Source organism: Aethina tumida, chromosome 1 (assembly GCF_024364675.1).
Source record: "Aethina tumida isolate Nest 87 chromosome 1, icAetTumi1.1, whole genome shotgun sequence".
Classification (NCBI taxonomy): Eukaryota; Metazoa; Arthropoda; class Insecta; order Coleoptera; family Nitidulidae; genus Aethina; species Aethina tumida.
Window position 1 is genome coordinate 75,357,825 of NC_065435.1, and position 21,420 is coordinate 75,379,244.

The window sequence follows — 21,420 nt, forward strand, 5'->3', positions numbered from 1 at the left end:
ATCCGAATAAAATGTGATCAAATACCCAAATTGCGTTTTTTGGAAATTTACGAGAAATGGAATGTTATTTATTTTTTATGTATATTAAATATATAAAAGTAAAATAAATTTAATATTGTGCCCGTCAAGAACAATATTTGTATCTCAAATAATATTACTAATTAAAGTAAAAGGTATTGAAAATATTTTTAAATCTATTTAATCTAGGAAATTCAAATTATCTATTTCAAAAGAGGTGCAGTGCAGTACATTCTTTGTATATTTAAGAATTTTGGAAAACAAAACACCGTATAATTTTTATGACTTTTTATTATTATATAGGACACAAAAAATCGTTGTAAAAAAACTATGTCTAATCTGGCCTATGTTGTTATGAATTTTAGCTATACTCAGTATAGTATTAACTTACTCGTATTTACATTAAATCAATTAAATTCTAAAAAAATATGCTAAATCACATAATTAAGCCGCAAGTGCTGGTGGCGGTAAAGTGAAAGCGATGCTGGGCTTGTTGTAAACATAACCAGTTGGTTTTGGGGGCGGTAAAGTTGGCAGCGGTACCGTGGGGGAATAACTGACGGGTTTATATGTGTAAGAAATTGTCGGAACCGGAACGTATTTCCTGGGCGGAGGTGGTGGTGGCCTAGTTGGGGTGACTACGGGCCTGAATGTGGTGGTTGTAGTACGGGGTGGCAAGTACAAGGGACCTTGTGTGCTTGGTGGCAAGTAGTCCCTTGGTGGCAAGTAAGCGTGAACGATATTTTTTGTTTCTACTGGTGGAGGAGGTGGTGGTGGTGGCCTTGTTGTTGGTCTCCTGGTTGTTGTTGTTGTTGTAGGCGGGAGGTAAGTTGGTGGTGGCGGTGGTGGAGGTGGTCTGGTTGTTGGCCTCCTTGTTGTTGTTGTTACAGGTGGGAGATAACTTGGTGGGGGTGGTGGTGGTGGTCTAGTTGTCGGTCTTCTTGTTGTTGTTGTGGGTGGTAGGTAGGTTGGTGGAGGTGGCGGGGGTGGAGGTCTGGTTGTCCTAAGAGTTGGTGGAGGTGGTGGAGGCCTAGTTGTTGGTGGTAAATATGTGGGTGGTGGTGGTGGAGGTTTTGGAGTAGTTCTCCTTGTAGTTGTTGTTGGTCTTGGTGTAGTTCTGGGTGGCAAATATGTATTTACAACTGTTCTCGTTTCCACTGGTGGTGGAGCAGGCCTTCTAGTAGTAGGTGGTGGTGGAGGTGGAGGCGTACGTCTCGTTGTGGGTGGCAAATATGTCGGTGGTGGTGGTGGTGGTGGAGGTCTTGTAGTCCTTAAAGTTGGTGGGGGTGGTGGAGGCCTGGTTGTTGGAGGTAAATATGTTGGTGGTGGTGGTGGAGGACGTGGAGTCGTCCTCCTTGTTGTCGTCGTTGGCCTTGGAGTAGTAATAGGTGGTAAGTAAGTGTTTACGACTGTTCTAGTTTCAACTGGTGGTGGTGGAGGAGTTCTTCTAGTAGTTGGTGGAGGAGGTGGGGGTGGTCTCGTGGGTGGTGGAGGTGGTCTTCTAGTTGTAGTTGGGGGTGGAAGATAAGTAGGTGGCGGTGGTGGAGGTGGTCTTGTGGGTGGTGGAGGTGGTCGCCTAGTTGTAGTTGGGGGTGGAAGATAAGTAGGTGGCGGTGGTGGTGGTGGTGGTCTTGTGGGTGGTGGAGGTGGTCTCCTAGTTGTGGTTGGGGGTGGAAGATACGTAGATGGCGGTGGTGGTGGTCTAGTTGTCCTTAGAGTTGGTGGTGGGGGTGGGGGAGTACGTCTTGTTGTAGGAGGCAAATACGTGGGTGGTGGTGGTGGCGGACGTCTGGTTGTTGGTGGTGGAGGTCTAGTAGTCCTGAGAGTTGGCGGCTAAGACAATTAGAATTTCAAATTTACATAAAAAACTTTTAAATTGTAATCGGCTTAATACTTACCCTTGTTGGCACTGTGATCACTAGAGGATTGCTTGGTACTGGGTATTGATAACCACTAAACACTGGAGCTGGAGGTGGTGGAGATGGCCTAGTTGTGGGCCTTGGAGTTGGTCTTGGGGTTGGCCTTGGAGTTGGTCTTGGAGTTTCGATCTTTATGAAATATAATCAATATTTAACAACGGACATGTACATATAAAGTGAAAGTGTACTCAAAGTGTAAAGCAAAGCATAATATTAATTGATTAGAATATTTCTTAAAGTAAACTACTTGTTATTATTATTAGTACAAGTGTTTGTGGAGTGTGTGAAGTGTAAAAGTATGTCATCCGTGTCTTGAACGGTTTCACAGTACCTTCACAATTGGAATGGTCTCGAATGGAATAATCGGCTTGGGATATGAGTATCCTTGAGTTGGTGGCGGCGGTGGTGGAGGCGGTCTCCTTGTTGTTGTTGGCGGTGGTGGTGGTGGGGGAGGTGGAATTACTTTAGGTTTTTGAAATGTAGGAAATGGAATTTGTGGTTTAGGATACGAATATCCTTGTGGTTTTGGTGCTGGTGGTGGAGGAGGTGGTGGAGGTCTCCTGGTAGTTGGTGGAGGAGGTGGTGGAGGAGGTGGAATCACCTTAGGCTTTTGAAATGTAGGAAACGGAATTGCTGGTTTTGGATACGAATATCCTTGTGGTTTTGGCGCCGGTGGTGGAGGAGGTGGTGGTGGTGGTCTCCTGGTAGTTGGTGGAGGAGGTGGTGGAGGGGGCGGAATCACCTTAGGCTTTTGAAATGTAGGAAACGGAATTGCTGGTTTAGGGTACGAATATCCTTGTGGTTTTGGTGTTGGTGGTGGAGGAGGTGGTGGTGGTGGTCTTCTGGTAGTTGGTGGAGGAGGTGGTGGAGGGGGCGGAATCACCTTAGGCTTTTGAAATGTAGGAAACGGAATTGCTGGTTTAGGGTACGAATATCCTTGTGGTTTTGGTGTTGGTGGTGGAGGAGGTGGTGGTGGTGGTCTTCTGGTAGTTGGAGGAGGTGGAGGCGGTGGAGGTGGAATTACCTTAGGCTTTTGAAATGTAGGAAATGGAATTTCTGGTTTAGGATACGAATATCCTTGAGGTTTTGGTGTTGGTGGTGGAGGAGGTGGTGGTGGTGGTCTTCTGGTAGTTGGAGGCGGTGGAGGTGGAGGAGGTGGAATTACCTTAGGCTTTTGAAATGTAGGAAACGGAATTTCTGGTTTTGGATACGAATATCCTTGTGGTTTTGGTGTTGGTGGTGGAGGAGGTGGTGGGGGTGGTCTTCTGGTAGTTGGTGGAGGTGGGGGTCTCCTAGTTGTTGATGGAGGAGGGGGTATCACCTTAGGTTTATTAAAAGTGGGAAACGGAATCGCCGGCTTAGGATAGGAATATCCTTGCGGTTTCGGCGGCGGCAACGGTGGTGGTGGTGCCGTCTGTCAGGTGAGACAGAAAATTGGATTAATGATTCTTGCATTACTATAACATGAAGCGGGCTGTGATATACACACAAAAAGCATAGAAAACTACTACTAGTACTACAACTACTTTTATTACTAGTATTCCTATTGAAAACAAAAGAGAGAAGAAACAAAGAAATATTGTTACTAATTCAAGAAGGTACCTTGACTACGACATTAGTCTCGATCGGTGGAAATGGTATGTCCGGTTTGGGATAGTAGTACTGTCTCTTCACCCTATCTACAGAAGAGGACTCATCCAGGGCCAGTGTGTTTAGCACTAAGGGTGCCAGGAAACCCAGGACAAATAGCAACTTCTAAAAAAAGAAAAACGATGAACAAGTATATTTAATATCTAATCTCATTTTTAGCAAATTGAAAGAAGTTGTACGTAACGTAACGTGAATAAAAATGAATGAATTTTGAAAACAATGAGACGCTCATAATAGATAAAAATTATTTAAATTTACATAATGATCCCATTGATTTTGCAAGAAAAAGTGGGCGAATGAGTCAATACCGATCCGGATATTGTCCTATATGGATTCTTGACAATAAAAATAGTTATAACAAGTTCCTATTCGATTGCCATTGATTCAAATAGTATTAAAACACATTCTTAGGTTATTCCTGCGTCACACCTGAACAAATTTCTCATCGATTCCTGACCTTAATTTTACATGTAAATTAGCTCCCGAATATTCATCTGTTTAGAGATGATATTAATACGTTGATTTCAAGATCAAAATTCAAGAATGCTGACATTTTACTAAATGTTTTTTTTTTTAGTTTTAATATTGATGTTCTCTCGTTTCATTAATTCAATTTAAATATAACGATATGCGTAACGAACATGATTTATTGTAATCGTTTTTCGGAAAGCAAAAGTTAATTAACTGAGTCAAATAATCACTAACAAGAATAACGTTTTAAAACTGCATTGATAAATAAATTAAATTGCAACATCACACATTTGCATTTACTGCACTATAATGCAAATAAATATAACTGTATTACTTTTATAAATATATTTTCATAGTTTGAATCACCGATGAAACAATTTTTGCATCATCGTTTCGCACCTGCTGAAAATTATAAGTTATCAATTAGACTTAAGCCTTTCTCCGCTCGTTTATAATCAATTATAAATATTTTTCTAAATTATATCACTTCAGGTTGCATCGACATTTGACCCATGCAAATTATATAACATAAGTAAATGGCAGTTTTGTAATTCTGCTCGCATCTCCGTTATTATTATACGCACATCTCGATCGAGGTCTGTTTAATATTCACCGCAATTTAAATATAAAACACATACAAATAAATTTTGATGTGTGCAATCCCTTCTGGTTTACGACGGCTTAATTAATAACGCAGTTTGTTACATTAATCGGCGTTTTTGTCCTGCTGAACGTTATTAGTAATAATTATAATAAATTTTACATTTATACGTGATGATTGCGACAGATCGATTCGGTTTAGCATAAAAAACTGGTTGGTTTAATCAAATTTGTTTTACCTTGTCTGCAAATGTCATATGTGGATTTTTGAATTGAAAATTTGTGTTATTGCGTAGCGTGTGAAATTTTTCTGTAACATCTTCTTTTCTGTCCGTGAAATGAACAAATTGAGAAATCTATTTTTGGAATTATCTATCGTATTGGGTTTCAATATTGTTACAATATTTTAAATTGGTTGCTGGAACGTCGACATGTTTTGTAACTAGTTTAGTAATTCATAATTAAAATTAATAGTTTTAAATTTATAAATAACATAACTTCTTTAATGCGCTAATTAATTATCAGATAAAAATGTATTATTAAATAAATATTTGTAAATATGTATATAATATCGTGTTGTATATTTTATTTTACTAATAGGATACTACTACAATTAAACAAAATCAAACAAACAACAAATTATAGTTACATTTTCAAAAGATGTGAACATCACAAATTATAAACATAAAAATTTGAATACACAATATCAATTATAGAATCACAATTTCTTTAATACATCAACTAATTGTAATAATTATTAATAAGATAAATTGTTTTATAAAGATTAAAATTATTTATTTTATTTTACTAACAGTGAACATAATTTCACAATAACACAAAAATTAAATTTATTAGGCAAAAATTGAATTTATTGGAAATTGTGAAATTATTTGTCATTTATTCTTAATCCAACAAGAAATATATTTTCAGGGAGTAATCAACTTATCAACAATATATTATTAAAAATAATTTTTACATAAAAATCAACAAAATAAATGTTAATTTACAGAAAGTTATGTTAAAATATTTTTTAATTTAAATTTTGATTCAAACAATAAAATATTACAAATAATTTTTGTTTATTTTAACTTCGCTAAAGAAACAACAGATATTTTCAACAAAATTGAAGTCAAATATTTTAAATTTGTTTTCAAAAAATAAAAAATTGAAAAAACAATGTTATTAATATAGCAACACAATTTCGTTAATACATAAACTAACTGTAACACATTAGTATTCTTAATTTACAAAATTTTATTTTACAAAATTAGATTACAAACAAATAAAGAAATTTTTTATTAAGATGATTTATCATGAAAAAAAAAACATTTTAATTCAGACAAAATTAGTATTTTCAGGAAATAATAACTTTCTCATAATTTATAAAATTATTTAAAACAACCGAATTATTTAAATATCTTCCAACAATGAAATATATATTGTTGAAATATTATTTTGTTTTTAACAAAATATTAAAAATTATTTTCATTATTATTAAAAGATGTTTTAAAAATAAATTTGATTTTGTCAGTTAAAAATTCGTATTCAGTGAGAGAGTTTCACTATCAAAAAATACTTAAAAATTTGAATAAACATTATTAATTATAAAATCACAATTTCTTTAATACATCAACTAACTGTAAAATTCATTATTAATAAGATTCACAATTATATAAAAACTATTTTACGAAAATTGAAATGATTAGAAATTTATTTATTGTGATTTATTATTAAAAAATATATGAATTTCCGTTCTATAAAAACTATTTCACAACACAAAAATTAAATTTAGTTTACAAAAACTAGATTTGTTACAATCAAACAAAGAAATTTATATTATTATGATTTATTATTTAAAAAAACATTTTAATTTTGACAAAATTTGTATTTTCAGGAAATAACAACTTATATATAAGTTATAATAATTTTTATTGAAATAATCCACATAAATTTTCCTTCGTAATAAAATATTTACTGCTGAAGTTTTAAATTTAATTTTGATTTTAAACATTTATTAATTTAAACTTCGATAATGAAAAAGATATTTAAAAAAAAATTGATTTTAATTTTTTTAGAAAGAAATAATTCTTAAAAAATAAAGAATAACATTTATTCATAGTTGTAAATAATTTCAATTGTATAAAAACTAAAAGGAAGGTTTGATAATTTTTTTAAAATGGAAAACCTCTATTTAATTAAATTGTGACTACATATTGAACACAATTTAAAAATCACTTTTAAAAAAGTGCCCGACACAAAAGGAAACAGCAGGATATATCATTTCCACAATAGAACAACCGCGATCACTGATATATCATCAATCGTCGTCCTTATCTCACTGGCATATCCTCCTGTTTCCCCCGTGAACGAAATGAAACCGGGCCACTTTTCACACACACCGTCTCAACATATCCTGCGCGGATCGTTTGGCGCGTGGCGTCCGCACAAGAGAAACGCACGTCCAAAATCGGGTTCGCGTTCGATTTTTGCTACCTACCATTGCTACAATGTCCTAATCTCCGACTGACACTAAAAACACTTTGTGACTGAGGCCTGACGCGATCCGGGGGCTTTTTATACGCGGTGCCTTCGAAGGTGATCCTGTTGGAGGGATCCACCTGTGCCACTCAATTAATTTTTTCTTATTTTGTGTTATATTTTTAGGATTTTTTATGGAAGTAATTTTTATAAATAGTTAAAGAATACTTTACTTTAAAATTGAGTTCGTGTGGGGTAAATGTATGTTACACCTACTTAAATTATTTAGTTTTGTTATTTTGAACATCGAATTAATTATTAAACATAGTTGTGCAATTAATAGTCAACAATTTAATAATAATCTAATAAAATCGATTACACATTTAAAAATCTAAATTAAGTAATTTGATTTATTTATATACATTATTTACGAACTAATTTATTAATTGAACTAATTTTTAGAAGATACCACTACAATATAAAATATAAACAATAAATTAAATTACTAACCAAATTGAACTCTAAATATTTGATTAACACTTTCTTTCTAATCTATCGTTGAAGTCTCCAAGTTAAATTCCTTATTACCATTATCTACTAAAAATATTCGTATTATTACAGTTTCAGACCTTAAATTTGATCTATTTTTAAAAATTTCTTACTATAATAACTGTTTACTATTTACTGATCAGTAATTTTAGAGTATTTATTTGTTTAATCAATTAAGGCAAAAATTAAAATTATGCAAATTATGTTGTTAACTTTAATTTATATTGTGGTGCATAGTTGAATAAAGTCGTAAAATGCTAAACAACTGTTCGGATGCAATTTATGCACATAAACAAACAACGAAATTTGAAATTAACAAGTTTTAATCATTAATCTTCCTATCTTTTCAGTTTACTTCTTATTTATCCATTCATATATATAATTTTCATTTTTTTATGATATAATATTAGTAGATACATATAATAATTTCGTTATGTCATCCGAATTTGTCAAGGTTTTGTCATCTCGAATATTATCGATCTCATCATCGAAGAATTGAAGCGCTTTTTTTCGTTTAAAGGTCACCTCGTGTTTCCTTGATTTCGATTTATTGCCTCAGTTTCATCTTTGTCTTGTTTGTGATTGTGTCTAAAATCTCTTTTTCAAATACATCTCATACAGGTAAATATATTAGGCAAATTTTCAATGAAACAATGTTGATAGGTGTTATTAACACGTCAATAAAAACCAGACGGTCATAAATGATTTATGGTTATTTATTTGATTATGGTCTGAAGATTTTTTTATAATGAAATTTATATTATAATTTTTGATGATATTTTTATTCGTTTTTGTGTTGCGAGAAATTTTAGGTAAATCACGCTTCAACAAAAAATGGTCAAAATTTACTTAAAATAAGGTTGAGGTCAAAATACGAGTATAATTTTATAAAGATAATTGTTTAAAATAATACATTGATATTATGATATTTTCTATTTATATTAACTCGGGTGCATAATTCGTCAATTGCGAAATTAAAAGAAAACTCATTGCTAAAGTTTTAAAAGAACAACACTTAACAAATAAACCACAAGATGTCGATGACAATAAACGAGCCATAGACTTGATAAACGCACTGGAAGAAAGACACTAAAAGATCCGTTTACCACATGTCTATAATAGAAAATCGACTGGGTCTAACATCAATACTAGATCCAATAGATACATTACCATGGCCGTCACAATCTTCAGACTTAAATTCCATAAAAATGTGTGGAAATATTTAAAAGAAAGGATTTTTAAGAAAAGGCCTAATAAACAAATATTGTAGGAAGATGTAAAGAGAGTTTGGTGCACTATATCAGTCGAGGAGAGTCAGACATTTTTGCCAAATAAATATGTAGTCAACTTTAAAAATAGAGGTCATTCAACGAAGTATTAATATTTATCAATTAATATTGACAGTAATTTTATAATTGAATATTATTTTCCGCACATTACATTATTCCCTTATTTTATTGTCCAAACCAATTGGCCGCATGAGAAATGTGACATTCGTAATAACGTTCCTTCAAACTCATTTTTTCGTTAATTTTTGATTTGATTGAAGAAGAATTCAATAATTGTATAAGTATATATTTATTTTATTATAAAGTTTAAAAATAATGTTTTAATTCAGTACCTGCGTTCTTATTATTTTACCCACAATGTTTAATAATATATAATTATGAAATGATTATATTAAAAATATGATAAACTGTATACCTTTTTTCCAACTAAATTATTAATATTTAGAGTATTAAAATTTTTGCTTTTTTCAAAATTTAATTATACAAAAAAATAAAATATTACAAAAAATTAAGAATTACGTCAAATGAAAATAATACCTATAGTTTAAATGTGCTTAAAAAATTGATAATCAATGGCAAAATTGCACTAATTTACATGAAAAAAAAAACTGCACATTTTTATTACAAAATTTTTACAGTTTAATAAAAAAATTTGTGAACCCATCTCAGTACCTTATACTGTTTTTGCGGAAGCTCAATGGAAAAAGACACACGATCTTGCGAGTCATTTAAAATTATTGTACATTTTTTCCCATAAACAAGAGAAAAACTGCCATATTATATGTACTAATGCACAAATACATTTCCTAAACTCTCTTCTAGGTTATATTCCTCATTAATTAGAAGCTGAAATGAGTTATTTGAATATATTCACCGGAATTTAATTACTGTGGTGATAAGGCTATTGGGAGGAGGACATGCCAGGTGATTATAAACAATAATTATTGACAGTTATTTTAAAAGCATATTCTTTGGGTCAAAATAAGATATTTTTACATAAACATGTGTTCTAAAATGTAAGTACCTTTTTCCAGCTACCTTTATTGAGTTGTGCTAGAACAATCAGTTATTCACACAAAGTATTTTTTCTTTAAAACATATATGAATCAAATTTTGGTCTCTTGCCCTTATATAAACTAACCGTGAAAAACCGAACTAACGTAACTTGTAGTTATAATTATTAAATCACTTTAAATACACTCGTATCATTTAATTTTTGAGCACTAGAAAATCCAAGATGATTGTTCCGAAAGTAGGATCTGATCAATTTAAATGTATGAATTGTTGGAGGTCGTCATTGGTCCTTTCTTTTTTTCACAAATTTTAACTGGTTACACCCACCTATATTTTTTTAAAACTAATACCCGACTTATTAAATAACCATCATTTAGGTAAATTTAGTTTATCCATATCGGAAGATTGATAGAGCATGTTAAATAGCTCTCCGGATTGCACCTCATAGAATTTTTTGATGAGCCTTGAGTCCACATCCTCCGTCAACACAACCTTCTATGCCAACAAGAATGGAGGTTTAATCTCATCGCCATTCTGATGTTAAAAGAGTTAAATTTCGACCAATAATACTCTCCCAAGTTCCTCAAAACTGAACTAATATTATTTTTCAAACAAGTGTCTAAAAAACGGAGACAAATGTTTAAAAAAAATGATCAATGTTATTCTCATAATTTCAAATAATGGATTTTTCTAATGCAAATTTGATCGGTTCTCTATACTTTTTGGTACAAACACTATTCCAAGATATTAATGTACCACGCAAATATAATTGATTATTGTTAATTTTTTCTGAAAATAAGAAATATACAGGTATAAACTATGAATGTATTTTTACATTAAAATGTTTTTCCTTTCTAATTGTCCTGAATGAAATGTCGATCAGAAGACGTTCCACTTCATCCAAGTCCTTGGATGGTTCTTTAATCAACTCTCAAGCATAATCCAGAGATGTTCGAGTCCGCAAGCCCAGTCAGACCATAGTACCAATTCTCACGGAAGCAAGGTAGTTGTAGACCACATGAGCAGTGTGTGTGCTCGAGCATTATTTAACACAAGTATGTCGGTATGTGCTGTTAACGAAATGGCTCTCCACGCCATAACTGCGCCTCCGCTAAATAAGGCAGTATTTAGTAAGTTATATTGGGCATTTGGCCGTCGAACCCATCTATCGCAAATGTACATGCAAGAACTAGACTCATCCGTAAAGTAAACTTGTTATCAATCAACTTCTACCGAAATGACGTGCTAACCGATGGGATTGTCATGGCATAATCTTCGTGGACTACCTCGAAAAAGAAAAAAACATCAACAGGGAGTATTACTGCGCATTATTGGAACGATTGAATTCCGAAATCGCTGCGAAACGGCCTCACATGAAGCGAAAAAAAAATTGTTTTTGCAAGACAATGCGCCGGCTTCCCCATCCATATTATTTTAGCTCCATCGGCCTATTATCTCTTCCCAAACCTCAAAAGATGATAAGATCAATAAAAAATTCAGTTCCCGGAGGAGTATTTTGCGGACCTTCCGGAAAATTATTTTTTTAATTTTCGGACAGGATTAAAAAGTTGAAAAATCGCTGGAAAAAGTGTATCAATCTGAAACGATGCCCTCGATGGCAATTATATTCAATAATAAAATCAAAAACTATCAAAAAAAAAATATATTTTTTCTATGCTAGCCTACGAACTTTTCAGCCCAACCGTTATTAACATTTTCTTCCTACTATATTATATGTGAAATTTATTAAAATCTTTGAGTTGTCATTATAGAACAACTAATAAAATAAAAATATATATTTTTTTTAATTCGAAAATTGTTTTTTTAAATAATATTATTTATTGGATTGAACAATAATATATTATAACATATTGTATCGTAAACATACGAGTCCTGTCTCAGTGAAGTTGGCACAACCAATGAAAACATGAAATTTGTGAATTTATATCATGATAAGCAAACATTTTTTTAATATGCTATTGTTCGTCTATCTACATGTTATTATTTTTTTAAATATTTTCATAAATATCATGAAGGGAAAAGTTCTGAACCATTCAAGAGTTGTGTGTTCGTCTCCAAAAAATTTGGAATAATTTTACTTCCGAAGAGTGCCAAATATTAGGTAGCACTATGATATAATTGATTTATTCCATTTTTTTTTAGAAAAATATTAACCTATTATTAATTAAATAAAAATCTTAAAGCATAAATTGTCAGAAGCTAATAATGGGTCAGACCCCTCTTTGATTAAGACACTCATTGACACATTTTCTTGTGATATCTCATCCCAGGCGAACTGAATCTGACATCTTAGTTCATTAAGTGGAAGGCGCTGTAAATTCTTTAAGCGTCGCCCTATCATATCCCACACATTTTCGATTGGGGAAAAGTCTGAAGATCTGAGTAGCCAAAGCAGTAAATTCACATGGGAGGCTTCTAGGAAGATTAATGTATTCCTGGCAATATGTGGAGGAGCATTATCTAGCTGAAAAATTAGTCCGAGATCTCTTCTTATGCAAGGAATAAAATAAAGCTCCATCCACATATCGCTGGGATGTCATATCGCCATTAATGAAAACTAAACCATGAGCAGTAACACCCCATACCATTAAACCCATAGTATTGTGAACTAAACTCTCCACAGCTAACGCACAACCATCGTGCATGCCCAAGCAAAAGCGCGATTCATCACTAAACACAATATAATTCCATTCCTCATCCCAATGTTGACGTTCCATACACCAGTCTCTACGTTAGCTCCTATGGTTTGCTGAAAGACAGATCAAATTACAATTGGTCTACCTTCATCGGCAAAAAATTCATGAGCAATTACCCCCGTTGAACTCATCCTGTCCCTTAGAGAAAATTATTTAAGATGGTAGTTTTGTGACTCTGTGGTAGCTCTGGGTCTTTCGGAACCTCTTTATCTACCTCTTCTATCCTCTTCACACCATGACTGTCAACATCGTATCACAATAATCACATTTCTGTTCAAACGCCACTCTATCAAACTCGCTTTATTGGCTAAAATCATTTCTTCTTCGTACTCTAGGCATTAAATTAGTGAATAAAACAAATTGTGACAAATACTGAATACACACTTGTTTGAGATACCTTAAAGAAAAAAAAACAAGAAACCAATATTAACAATATTAGGGATTTCTTAACATTTTTCTTTTTTTGTTAAGTAAGTAGAACTAAGTAGAAATATAATTAATCACAAAGCAAATAAATGTTAATTATTTACTAAGCACAAAAGCAAATAAATGTTTCCTATAGAATCGAAAACTTTACTGATTTTAGTAAATTTTCCTATAATATGCTAAATTTCAAAAAAACTATTTTTATTAGAATAATTTTTTTCGAATATATATTTGGATTACTAGAAAACATTACAAGCTTTTACATTGAAACAACTTAATGGTGTAACAATAAATTAAAGAGAAAAACAAACACAAAATTCCTTGCGATTATTAGTCATTGTTATAATTCGAATATTAAACCGATGTTCAGAAATCAGATTAAAAAAATTGTCACTGTTACAAAACTAAATTTCCAAATATGAATTTCGCAATTTCACACATTGTTATTTGAACAAAACTTTAGCCGGTGGTTAAAATCATCCTCGAAATTTTCGTCTGACCTCCACAACTAGTCTGAAATGGGAATTCAAACATGATTAATTAATTATCAATATATTTATATAACACGTACTTGTATAATAATTAAGTATTTACAAGTGTGTGCGATAAAATAGGATTACGAAACGTGGTAACAACTTTCGTTAGGGAAAAGGAGGAATACGCTAATCTTACGCATTACCACCGTTCCTTCTATGGATTTGTGTTAAAACGAGTGTGGGCAAGATTTTTTGAATTTTGGAGCATTTTCACCTACTAGAAAAGAATCCTTGACTTGGATCGTTGCGTTGGGCAACGTGACATTTTCTAATCTCCATAACGAACGCACAATTATTCAAAACTATTAATAATAATACGTTCTGGCCGTGAAAACACATTTCGTAGTGATATTGATGATATGAAGACGCGTCTGCGTTTATCCTTGCACCATTAAAACGTTCTGATTGATTAATTTCCGAACTGGTTGACATTATTAAAAGCGATGCACATTAACGTTTTTTCTTCATGTCTTACAAAAACAAAAAAGCCGTCCGTTTATAACTTAATGAGGGAATGTTTCGTCCAATAATTTACCGGATTCCACACAAGTTATATAATTTTGTGACATTAATCTGTATTAAAATCAAAAACGGACGCGAAAAAATGTTCGTATTACCAAAACTGGATTTGATCAAACGAGTTTTTTATTTGGTATCATCACTTTTTTTGCGGACGGTAAAAGTGAAACGGCGAGCGCGAAACCAAAAGTGTTGTGTACCGTTTTTAATTGATAAATCGGTTTACTGACATACCAATGAGATGATTTCAATGTTTACCTTGTAAGATAATTTACTTCGGTACTGATTTTAATGTGAGACATTTAAATAATTCAATTGACATATTGAATATTAAAGAAGGATGTGAGACTATGAGATGAATTCTTTCTTTGAAAGACTATTTGGGAATTACCTAAGCGAATAATAATTAATTTATTGAATAATTATTGTGTAATTAATCCCGTTTCTTTTTAGGAGTCTTAAATTAAAAACTATGAAAGACGTTATGAAATTTTATCTAGCTTCACATTTTTATAACAATAACAACATTATTATAATAGAATAACAAAAAAAGGACATTCAAAAATATATTTTCAATAATTTTAATTTTACTAGTTTCCTGATATCGTCATTAACAACAATTATATTATATATTTTTTGTTTTGAATTTTGTATTCTTGTTTTGAAAATATTTTAATTAATTAAAAGTCTTCATAGATATAATGTTGCTGTCACTAAAAACATTTTTCAATTACTATGGAATAAATTACGAATTTAAAAATAGATTTTATAACGACTCTTATTGATTCTTGTTAGAACTGATGATCATGTCAAAATATTAAGGTGTAAAACAGTGATTCGGGCATATGTAAATGGTTCATCTAATAAGAATCATCCTTGACATTTTCGTTCCGGTCATCGAATTAGAATTCGGAATTTTTCATCGTAGATATAAATCGAGTAGATTAAAGAAAATCCTATTTAAATCTTTAAAATTGATATAGTAAAACGGAAGAATATTAATATAAATATTCCAATTATTGGTCACCAAAAGTTCTCAAGAAAATAGTTCTTAAAATTAATAAAACACATTAATTCACAGACTATTAATAATAAAAACTCAAAAGGTCATTTACTCACAGTTCAAATCCGGGTCTTCGTTCTAAAACGCGACAATCGTGAAAAATTCAAAGTGGAATGTTGTTAATAATTAATTTGCATAATGGCAAGTTTATCAGATTGTTTCGGTTGTTTTACGACAAATTTAACTCGATGATTTGTTGATATCTTTAAGGTTTATAATTTTTAATAATTTCAAATTTCCACTCTCTCTTTATTATTGTATGCAACCAATTTTACAATACAAAATATTTATTGCATAAATATACCGACCCAAGGAATCAACGTAGTATTTGAAATAAAAAATCTTGGCAAATGAAATAGCAAACTGTTTTATTAATTTTGAAAAAAGTGTATAATTAATTAATGTTCGTATTTCGTCAATATGTAACACCAGTCTAGAAATTTAACTTGATATGAGTGTGCTCAAGCTGTTTTTTGGTGAAAAAATTTTAGAATTACCACAGCATAACCGAAATATTTGGTGTATACATATAATTACAACGGTACTAGGAGGCTGGTGATCTAACCACAAGACGTCAGACTCCTACCCAAGATCGTTTTTTAGGACTTTCGTCTTTAAATACGACGTTTCAGAATGTTAATATCACAGTTAAAAAACGTAAAAGTGGTTCGAATAAGTACTGAATGAATTCAACAAATCTTAGGGGAGGTAATTTACAAACCAGTGTTCCTGCTCGTGGCTCGATATTAACCGAAAATCATCACAGAGCCCGGCCTTTTGCTAGAGAGCACTTAAGTTAAGTAGAAACGAATTGGAAACTAGTTCTCTTTATGGATGAGGGGAAGGCATTTTGCTAAACGCACATATCGACTTAATTATGTTAAATAGTAGTAATCTTAATGCTAAGCGTTAAATTTTGGACTTTCTGAAATAATATGTCGTGCCATATGATCTTTATATTGACCTAATTTTTTTACTAATGCAAGATAATGCTGCATGAGCACGCTGTTCATATGGTCCAAACTTATCTTACTTTCGTTGAAATGGGTATTCTGGACAGGTCAGCCCACAGTCCAGATCTTAATCACATCGGGCATACCTGGGACACGATTGGGAGATTATTAAAAGACTATCCAAACCGTCCCAAGAATTTGGAAGAGTCCCCTTGCCGAAATTTTTAATAATTTGCTAAATTTCAAAAAAACTATTTTTATTAGTTAGTCCAACTGGGACAGGGCTCGTATATTGAATAGTTTTTTTCTATATATATATTTGGATTACTAGAAAACATTTCATGATTCTACATTAAAATAACTTAATCGTTTACAATATGCTTGTGTAACAATAAATTAAAGAAAAAAAAACAAACACAAAATTTGGATCAAAAGGAACGCTAATTTTAAGTATGCTCAGATAAAAAGTGAAGCTGTAATAGAATTCACTAAGCTATATGAAAATCTAGTTTTATTAATTTTTCCATTTTTCTTTTTTTTAACTAAATTATTTGTATGTTTTCTTCAAGATAATTCGAAATTAAACAGTATGTCCTTTATATTTCTCATTTTAAGAAAAAAATTAAAAATGATCAATTATTATTGCTGTAGTGCGTAAATTTCTTGAAGCAGTGTATATGCAACTCGAAATACACTTTTACGCTATCTTAATTTAATTACCAATAATTTAAATTAATTTGTTGTAGAGTGAATAAATTATGATAATAAATAGAGCAATATATTCTGTAAGATATATTAAAATTTATGTAAAATATTTTAATTGATGTTTAAATGTCAGGAATTAATTGAATTGTTTATGCGTTGATGATATTTCACATTAGAACTAATGGAAAACTATTAACGTTTAAGTGTATTGTTATTTAAATATTATTTATTATTAAACTTTTTTAATTAATAATAAATTATTTAATTAAATAGTTAATATTTAAACTTAAAAGTTTGTGTAATATCTAATTACATTTCACGTCACGATCTCCTTTTCAATTTTCTTGTCATAATAAATGCCCTAACAATTATTTTAAATTAATAAATGTTTTATTATCTGTAAATATTATTTTATGTTAAATTAATTAATTAATAATCCACTTTAATGTAAAATTAATTTTACCTATATATTTGTAAACAAATTTTTAACTAAAAAATTGTATTGTTCATTATTGTTTTTAATATAAATATTTAATACTATAATTTTAGCACAAAAATGCACAAACAAAAAAAAACGCAACGTAATTTTCTAAAATTTTATTAAACAAAAAGGCATAAATATCTTTATTTTCCCTCCTCGAACCGCACCTGCGGCTTGTCATAGAAATAGGGGGTGGTCGTCCTGGGTGTGGTGGTCGTATATTTATATGTGACCGTAGTGTAATTGTAGTACCTGGTGCTAACTTCCATGTACTTCCTCGGTGGCGGCATGTCCGGTCTTCTGGGCGGCGTCATAGGCCTGAACGTCGACGTGGGTTCGGCCGGCGGCAAATATGTTAAACCGTTCGTCGAGGTCCTCGGTCTTCTTGTCGTAATGTGATTGACCGGGGGAAGATATTCGAAGCGCCGTTTGCTCCTTAGCACGGACGGTGCTATTTCGACTTCCACATCTTCGGAGTCGAGTTTCACTTTGGCCGGTAAAGCGATCACCGCGGTGATGATTAGAAGGACCACAGCAACGTATTTCTGGTAAAAGAATGTGTTGGTTTTAATGGAATGACTGGAGGCGAAGTGGTAAAAGGGACGATCAAGGTGTTGTATGGTTAATTCTAGCTTACTGACTATAAATATTGGAGAAACGTGATGTACATCGGTTGTGAATGACAGAAATGCTCACTGGTAAATGTTAATACCTTGAACACAATTAAATGGAATCGTTCAAATGTTAACTAACATAAATAACACCTAATTTAATTGAACAAACAAACATCTTTAATATCTTTATCCTCTATGAAAACAAACATTTGCATTTAAATGTTGTTAAGAAACTTCTTTCTTCCTTCTCAATTATTTATTGAAAATCATTGATAAATTAATAGCAACTATTTATAATTATATCTCATGGTAAATTATAATAATGTTAGTCCTTTATCCGTACATGATGTAGAAGTAAATTTTAAAATCTAATTAATATATTATAAACAAGTTATTATTAATTTTAAAGAACAACTATAATTAAAGCTTATGAATTCGTTACTAGATATTATTTTCGTAAACGTCCAATGAACAATTTAAATTCACCAATAAATTTACCTGTCAGTTAATTAAATAATTATTATGACGCAAAGGATTCATAATTATGTTCACAACTGATAAAGTTTAGTGAACGACCTTCTGTTAAAATCATGTTTTGAATTAAAATAATACATCGCTCAATTTTTATTTATATTTTAGGCAAAGGCGTCAATCAATGTCACGTTTTTAAACCTTGATTGTTTTGAATAAAACTTACCTTTTAAATTACATAGTTAATTAGTGACTTTTATCGTATTAGTTTTTTTTACTAAAACAAGTTATTCAAAAATTTATTTGAATGAAATAATACATGACTAACTGTTTTTGAAGTTTTTAATTATCAAAATTTACTTTAAATGCATAAGAAAAAACTGGTTTGTTAACTGATGAATTCTAAAAATTTTAAATTATTTATGGGATTATTATTGTACTAGTGGTACCAAAATATTTGTCAGCTTAATTTGCATAAAGAAAAATGTTAAATTTAAGATGCAAAATTTTATTCGATAATTTTAATTGTAATCAACTGTAATTAACTCATACTCAATTAATAATTACTTTTAAGTAATATGTAATATCGCCAATATAGATTTAACTATAAACTTTTACAATTTACATAATATATTACATTGTTGTGTATTAGAAAGCAAGTTAAGTTATCGTAAAATTTAGAGATTAATTTGAACAAACTAAAAAATAGTGAATAATTTTAAGATTTTAAATAAATATAAATTTTATTTATTATTATTATTAATAATTTATAAATTAAGATTATTAATAATTAGATAAATTTTATACATAATTTTGAATTATTAATCAAAATGTATGTATAGAAAAATCTGGAAAAAATTAGATTAATTTGTGTAAATTAAAAAAAACCCAAAATTAATAAAAAATTTATTGATAATGTTATTATAAAATTTAGAGATTAATTTGAATAAACTAAAAAATAGTGAATAATTTTAAGATTTTAAATAAGTATAAATTTTATTTATTATTATTTTAAATAATTATTAATAATTAGATATATTTTATATATAATTTTGAATTATTAATCAAAAAGTATGTATAGAAAAATCTGAAAAAAATTACATATTAATTTGTACAAATTAAAAAATGAATAATTTCAATATTAATAAAAAATTTATTGATAATAATGTCAATATTATTATTATTAACTAGACATATTTTATATATAGTAGTTAAATTTTGAATTAAAAACTTTAATTTTTAAATGTAATAAAATTCTATACATTGGAAATTTTGCTAAATAAAATTAGAGATGAAAATATATAAAAATACATCTGAAATAAGGAAAATTAATTTTTCCTAAAGAATTATCACCACATCTTGAACATTAGCATCCAAACACAACACCATCACAAAACCCACAAGCATGTAGAAAAATAATTAGTAAAACGAAATGTCACGACGCGTTTCGCAAAAACAGCAAATAAAATGATAGCCGGAGGCTAAGTATGATGCACCCGCTTACTAACCATCTTCGGCTTCGCTCTCGGATCACAACAATGCGGGAATGTGATTAAACGACACCGTATTTATTAACTCCACCTCCCACAACTTTGTTCCTTCATTACGACAATCCCCAAAAAAAAGTTCACACGAACCGTTACAATTGCCGTTAATTTTATTCATTTTTTGTTAATTTCAAATTTATTTCGTGTCACATAGAATCGTTTTGTTTTGGGAAAACCCAAAAGTTATTTGCAACTAAATTGATATTATACAGTGTGGCTCATTTAAGATTAAAACACCCCTGGCAATAACATATTCGTGTCATAAAAATTGTGTTCTGTATCATGTCAAAAATTGAGAACAAAAGGCGATTAGGGTATTTTTATAACAAAAGTAAGTTTACCGTTTCATTATTTTATATTTTATAAAAACAATATTATTATTATTATTTATTTTTATTATGAAAAATTATATGAGTGATACACTGTGATACGTTTTTTGTAGCATAGGGTTTTTTATTTCATATCTGTTGAGATAATATTCATCAAAATCGAATTATAAATAAAATTACGGGGGCGTCCTTATTTCAAAAAGGCCAAATTATCGATTAAGGAGCATAACAAAATTGAATAATTATTTAAGAAAAAGTAAGAAGTGAACAAGAATATACTACTCGTATGTTATATCATTGTGATATGATTTTTATGGCATAAAATTTCTTATTACCTATGTGTTGAGATATTATTCATTAAAATCATTATAAATAAAAATACGGGGGTGTTTTCATCTCTATCGATTAAGTAAAATAACAAAATTGAATCATTATTTAGGAAATATAGCAAGTTGTATTGAGTTAATTAATTCATCTGTGCGTATATGTCAAAATATAGATTTAATTTAATTGTTATCTTGGATGTGTTATTAATGGACTGAAATTTAAATACCAGATAGTTCTCACGCTTCGTGTTTTAGTTGCATTTTTAATAAAAATGGCAATAAAATTTTTCGAGGTTAATAGTGTGATTTTATTGTTTCTAATATTAAATTTTACACTAGTTTAAATCACGTATTTTATATAAAAAATTATTAATGATCGATTAAAATTCTAATTCATTGTTTTTATACTTTCAATGTTCATGCATATTCAAAAAAAATGTTTTTCTTGACATTGCAATAAGTACTTTTCGATAAAATAAGATAAAGATTAGTCATTTTCTTATTTAATATTATATTAAAGTGGTGTTCATCAATTAAACGTATGTTAGTTATCTTCTTCAACAAATTACATATTGATTCTACGAAGGACAATACATGTAAAAATGGTGTCAATGTTATGATTTCAAAATATGACAATATTTATGTAAAGCAACCTTATCCATGAATTTATCGACATTTAAACGCATTTTAAAATTTGCACTGTCGAAATGTAAATAAGACGAAAAGTGTTTGTTACATGATTCGC

The 21,420-nt window shown here is 30.4% G+C and overlaps 2 protein-coding genes across 3 annotated transcripts; both read right to left on the reverse strand.

The window, feature by feature from the left end:
- Positions 1 to 291: 291 nt before the first annotated feature.
- LOC109601545 (basic proline-rich protein) lies at positions 292 to 7,197 on the reverse strand. 2 transcript variants are annotated; one of them, XM_049962909.1, is made up of 6 exons: positions 7,156 to 7,197; positions 3,540 to 3,692; positions 3,103 to 3,351; positions 2,269 to 2,538; positions 1,917 to 2,066; positions 292 to 1,851 (listed from the first exon to the last, which is right to left on the reverse strand). In XM_049962909.1, the coding sequence occupies exons 1-6, from the start codon at positions 7,156 to 7,158 to the stop codon at positions 463 to 465; spliced, it is 2,214 nt and encodes a 737-aa protein (XP_049818866.1). In that variant the 5' UTR covers positions 7,159 to 7,197; the 3' UTR covers positions 292 to 462. The 2 variants fall into 2 exon arrangements, with proteins under 2 accessions (XP_049818866.1, XP_049818863.1); XM_049962906.1 differs by having other exon boundaries at positions 2,269 to 3,351.
- A 10,292-nt stretch (positions 7,198 to 17,489) lies between these two features.
- Positions 17,490 to 20,001, reverse strand: LOC126264552 (uncharacterized). The gene is made up of 2 exons (XM_049962982.1): positions 19,982 to 20,001; positions 17,490 to 17,933 (listed from the first exon to the last, which is right to left on the reverse strand). Exons 1-2 carry the CDS (start codon positions 19,982 to 19,984, stop codon positions 17,532 to 17,534), a joined length of 405 nt encoding a protein of 134 aa, XP_049818939.1. The 5' UTR covers positions 19,985 to 20,001; the 3' UTR covers positions 17,490 to 17,531.
- Positions 20,002 to 21,420: the final 1,419 nt, after the last annotated feature.

Bases quoted from the DNA above. Each gene is read 5' to 3' on its own strand.
- LOC109601545 (XM_049962906.1), bottom strand. The intron at 3,352-3,539 runs GTACCTTCTTGA...CTCACCTGACAG, and splicing joins AGACTAATGTCGTAGTCAAG to ACGGCACCACCACCACCGTT. The intron at 1,852-1,916 runs GTAAGTATTAAG...TAATTGTCTTAG, and splicing joins TGATCACAGTGCCAACAAGG to CCGCCAACTCTCAGGACTAC.